Source organism: Portunus trituberculatus, chromosome 48 (assembly GCF_017591435.1).
Source record: "Portunus trituberculatus isolate SZX2019 chromosome 48, ASM1759143v1, whole genome shotgun sequence".
Taxonomy (NCBI): Eukaryota; Metazoa; Arthropoda; class Malacostraca; order Decapoda; family Portunidae; genus Portunus; species Portunus trituberculatus.
The window spans coordinates 4,653,425-4,658,424 of NC_059302.1; the positions used below are offsets into that span (position 1 = coordinate 4,653,425).

The 5,000-nt window shown below is 44.8% G+C and overlaps 1 protein-coding gene across 7 annotated transcripts in view; it reads left to right on the top strand.

Annotated features, from left to right (window-relative positions):
- Positions 1–5,000, top strand: part of LOC123498953 — an 86,544-nt gene that overhangs the window by 38,886 nt on the left and 42,658 nt on the right. For all 7 annotated transcript variants that reach the window (XM_045246546.1, XM_045246551.1, XM_045246548.1 and 4 more), the window contains 2 exons: positions 2,353–2,455; positions 3,523–3,632. In XM_045246546.1, the coding sequence (XP_045102481.1) occupies positions 2,353–2,455; positions 3,523–3,632 (213 nt within the window). The remainder of the gene's footprint in view (positions 1–2,352; positions 2,456–3,522; positions 3,633–5,000) is intronic.

Consider the following 5,000-nt stretch of genomic DNA (forward strand, 5'->3'; position numbering starts at 1 on the left):
TATGCGGAGGAACAGCGCTTCCATGAGGTGAGGGAGGTTGACTGACAGCTCCTGGGTCTGGAGGCCATTCCTGAAGCAGGCGGCCACGCCCCCACCCGTTCTGCCATCGCGGTCGTTCCTCACCCAGTCCGTGTAGCCGGGGATTCTGCCGAATGTTGGCTCCACCGCGCTACATAGCCACGTCTCTGTCACTGCCACGATGTCTGCTTTATACCGCAAGACAAAATTATGTGAGAGGTCTGCGATGTTGGTGCGCAGGCCTCTGACATTGGCAGACACCACAGTGAGCTGGGGGGCATGACTGTGGTGCTGACGCGCGGGTGGAGCCCTGGGTGGTTGAGGAGGACTACTGCGAGATAACTGCTGCCCCACGAGGGTGAGGTCCAGTCCCGGTGGTGTCGTGGCTGCTCATCCCGGTAGTACTGTTGAGGGCTGGAGTCACGAAAGGGAGCGTGGGGGGGCTGGGCGCTGTGGTGGCGGGGCTGCCCTTCCATCCTGCTCTCCGCTATTACCCTTCTAAGGATGGCTTCCTGCCTGGCGTCGGCTGCACGAGTGAAGCAGGTCTCCATCCACTGTCCAGGGCGTAGGCAGTACTCGCAGGTGGGGCGACTATGCTGTCCTGTCAGGGAGTGGCGAGGCAGAGCCATTAGAGGGTGGGGACGGGTGGCGGGGCCGAGCGGTCGAGAGTGCGGGTGAGGTGACTGCTGAGTAGACGACCCTTCCTTGCCTTTTTCTTTCGCTTGGCTTTGTTGTTCCTTGGGCCTCCCCTCGTTCCTGATGTGTCAGACTCAGTGGTTGGCGAGTTAGTGGAGGTGCCGGAGGAGGCTGTGGTGGTGGTGGTGGTGGCGGCGGTGGCGGCGGCGGCAGTGGTGTGGGAGGGATTACCGGTGGTCGGAAGGGGGGATGCAGGGGGTGAGACTGGTGAGGAATCAGTGCAGGAAGCAGCTGTGTTGGTGGGCGGAGAATCTCGCGGGCGGTGAGTGTTAGCGAGGGGTCTCGGCAGGCCAGACTCCCACCACTGCCTTGCGGTGGGTGAGGAGGTGCATTTCCTCGCCCAAGCGTTGTCGATGGACGAGGCGATAGCTGTGGTGCCCATTGTGCGGGTAGACCTCTTCCCGTCTGCGTCTTTCGCGTCGCTTAGGGCCTCAATTAGCTGAAGGACTTCTAGAAGCTGAGGTTTCCGGTCTATTATCCAGTCCCTCTGTAGAGTGAGTGACTGGACGACAGTGTTTTGCCTCGAGACTTCCTGCTTGAGGCTTAGTGCGTGAGCCACAAGCTCCTCCTTCTGCATCTCCATGTACTCCTGATGCTCGGTGTCACCGTCCTCGGTGTGGTGTGAGTCATCGTCAGCATTAGGGAGGGATGGGGGGAGGGCCGCGGCTGTCGCTGTGTCACCATCCTCGTTGCTGGGGGCAGGGGGGTTGGTGGCGACATACGTCACTTCAGCTTCTATATTGGCCTCTATGCGCAGCTGTTGGGTCTCGGAGCATGTGTATGTCTCCCGATCTCTCTCTCTCTCTCTCTCTCTCTCTCTCTCTCTCTCTCTCTCTCTCTCTCTCTCTCTCTCTCTCTCTCTCTCTCTCTCTCTCTCTCTCTCTCTCTCTCTCTCTCTCTCTCTCTCTCTCTCTCTCTCTCTCTCTCTCTCTCTCTCTCTCTCTCTCTCTCTCTCTCTCTCTCTCTCTCTCTCTCTCTCTCTCTCTCTCTCTCTCTCTCTCTCTCTCTCTCTCTCTCTCTCTCTCTCTCTCTCTCTCTCTCTCTCTCTCTCTCTCTCTCTCTCTCTCTCTCTCTCTCTCTCTCTCTCTCTCTCTCTCTCTCTCTCTCTCTCTCTCTCTCTCTCTCTCTCTCTCTCTCTCTCTCTCTCTCTCTCTCTCTCTCTCTCTCTCTCTCTCTCTCTCTCTCTCTCTCTCCACCTTAAGGAGCACCACTATTACTAGACTTAGGAGAAGAACAGTGAACATCTAACACAACAGCAATAGAATGGTCAGAGAGGAAGCTTGAGTTATATTTGCTGAGAGAAGGATAGAAGCTGTAGGAGAATATTTTAGAAATCAAAGCTTTGTGCCAAACTCTATTAAAGGCTTTTGGTATGTCTAAGACAACAACAAATGTTTAATCAAAATCCCTAAAGAGGATGACCAAAACTCAGTAAAGAAAGCCAGACCACTAGTAGTAACCATGATGGAACCAGTTCTGGTGATCAGGTAGAAGGTTGTTAAGTGAAAGATGTTTAAGTATCTTATTGAGGATAAACCCCCAGAAGAGGCAGAAAGCAATAGGGCATTAGTTTAAGGGATTATTTTTGTTTGCATTTTTATGTGAAAAACTCCATTATGATTTACGTCTCCTTTGCAGCACCCAGAATTGTATCAATTGATATGAGTGATGGTTGGAAGAAATGCTGCAGTCAGCGCACTCATGGGACCACTGCTGGCAAATGGGACACCTTCTATTTAGCGTGAGTCCTAATGTAATTTTTCCTGTATCGCGGCATTTTTTTTCAGTTTGAACCCACATTACAGTTTATTACAAGTACAATGGAGACTCAATACTCGAATATCTTAATATTCAAACTTTTCAACACTCAAACACAAAAGTTTGACTTAGTGCTTGAAAAAATACCTGATAGTTGAACATCCACACACATGGTTGTAAACAAAGGCTTTCTTGATCTCTCCCTCCCCCCTCCACCAGTTGTGCTGCCACGGTCATCAGAATAACATTCTCATACATTCTATCAGTAGTTTTTCATTTATAAAGTTACATTAACACCAAAGGCTTATTAGTGGTGAAAATATCTAATAATTGAATGGCAGCACACAGGGTTATAAACAAATCTCTGTCCTCTCCCTCCCTGCAACCACCATTGTCTCATGCTGATACCAGTTTTACCAACAATACCAGTAAGACGGTGTACCGGATACCAGTGCACATCCCTATTCTTGCCACAGTCTTGAAAAAAACAACATTCTTCTGCGTTCTGCAGTTTTTCATTTACAAACTTGTAATGGCACCAAAGAGGCTTATTAGAGGTGAAAATAAGGAATCTAGTGAGAGTGCAAGTGTTAGTGAGCCACAGCCCTCCAATAGTGGATTCACAGGAATCACATAAGGAGAAAAGTTACAAAGACGTTTTCAAGGATGTTGACTCATCCTCCATTGACCCTCCTCTTCCCCCCATCCTTCTCCCCTCCTCATCTACGTTATCTATTACCAGCTTTCACTTATGGTATATACAAATCAAATTATAAGAAAAAGAAAATAACTTTGAAATTTTTATAAACTTGAGGATTTGCTTTGACCAGAACGAATTACGTGATTTATAGGTATCGATAGTCAAACTTTTTGACACCCGAACAGCCATTTGGAACAAATTTAGTTCGAGTATTGAGTCTCTACTGTAGTGTCACATATTTCATAGATATGTATGATATCTGATAATATATGAATGGAACATTTTCTGAAAATAACACTAAAGAACACTAAAGAAATAGTTTCTGACTTAATAGATTAAAAAATTTTCAGGCCTGATGGGAAGAAGATTCGAAGTAAAAATGATCTGTATCGTTACTGTGAAGAATTCAAAGTGACCTGTGATATTGAAAAATTTGACTTCTCTGTCAAGAATATGAGAGGTTTGATTTTTATTTTTTGCTTTAGTAACATTTATTCATTTACCTCATATTTGTGAAGCAAATGAAGTGTTAGGAAAAGTATTTGATAACATTACTTGGTGTATACTTTATGAACATTATGGAACCAGCTGACAGGGAAGGCAAGTGCATGTGCAGTTCTGTATATAGTATGAGTTTTTCAATTCATATGGTGTAAGTCTTTGATTACTGTATTACACGTGAGAAGCACGATAGAATGTTCACCGAAAATGTTACAGAGGATACTACTGAGGAGTCTCTAAAACAAGAAGGGATCTCATGGATTAGGCATTTGTTGAGAGATATATGTGAAAATTATTTAACAAAAGATTAAAATGTTTCAGGCATTCATTGACTTCAAGAAAGCATATGATTAAATAGAGATATGGGCTATTTTTAAACTATACAAAGCTAGTAGTAGATTATTAGAGGGACATATTTTTATGTAAATGGTAGAGCATATATTTTAATAGAAAATAACATGAGTTGTTGGTGTCCTATTCAAGTAAGACTGTGTTCCTGAAGTCCTATGGTTGTTTCATATTCTAAGGAATAGTAGTGTAAGAGTGGTGATTAGAGAATTATTAGATTAGGTTATGAAGTATTTGCAACTAGTTTTTGAGATATTGAGGTAGCTTGCAAGGAAGGCTGGAGGATATGTATAAGGAAAAAAGTTAACTGGTAACTTGTAAATATTCTTAATGGATAGGAAGTATGTGAGTGTGTGGTGAAGGAGATGAATGGGAAGGAAGATCAATCTGAAGAGAAAGGAGCAAGGAAAATTTGTTGTACATGGTAATGCCAGTCATAGAGTAGTTGTAGATTAATAGATGTGATGTTGTCTCCTGAACCTCTTTGATATGTTTGTTCTCATTAGGTTGAAGTAACTGATATTATTAGATACAGGAAAGGAATGGGCTGTTATGGTATTGCATGGGTAAACCAGTGTTTTATCTGGTAATGTGGAGAAACCTGGGTATGTTTGCATACCTGATTTACTTACAAAGATTGATGAGGAGGGTCTTTCATTTCTTCTTTTATTGGTCCAGGAGTAAAAAATATTTTTTATTTTAAAAGTTGTTTAGTTTTGTGTATGAGAGAGAGAGAGAGAGAGAGAATGTATTTACATTTGTGTGGAGTGATGCATGTGTATGTCTGTCTGTGTGTGTGTGTGTGTGTGTGTGTGTGTGTGTGTGTGTGTGTGTGTGTGTGTGTGTGTGTGTGTGTGTGTCAATGTATTTACCTAGTTGTATTTACCTAGTTCTAGTTTTACAGGGCCTGGGCTTTATGCCATTAAGAGGCTTGCCCATTTACCTCGCCGCTTCCGGGACTCGAACCTGGACTCTCTCG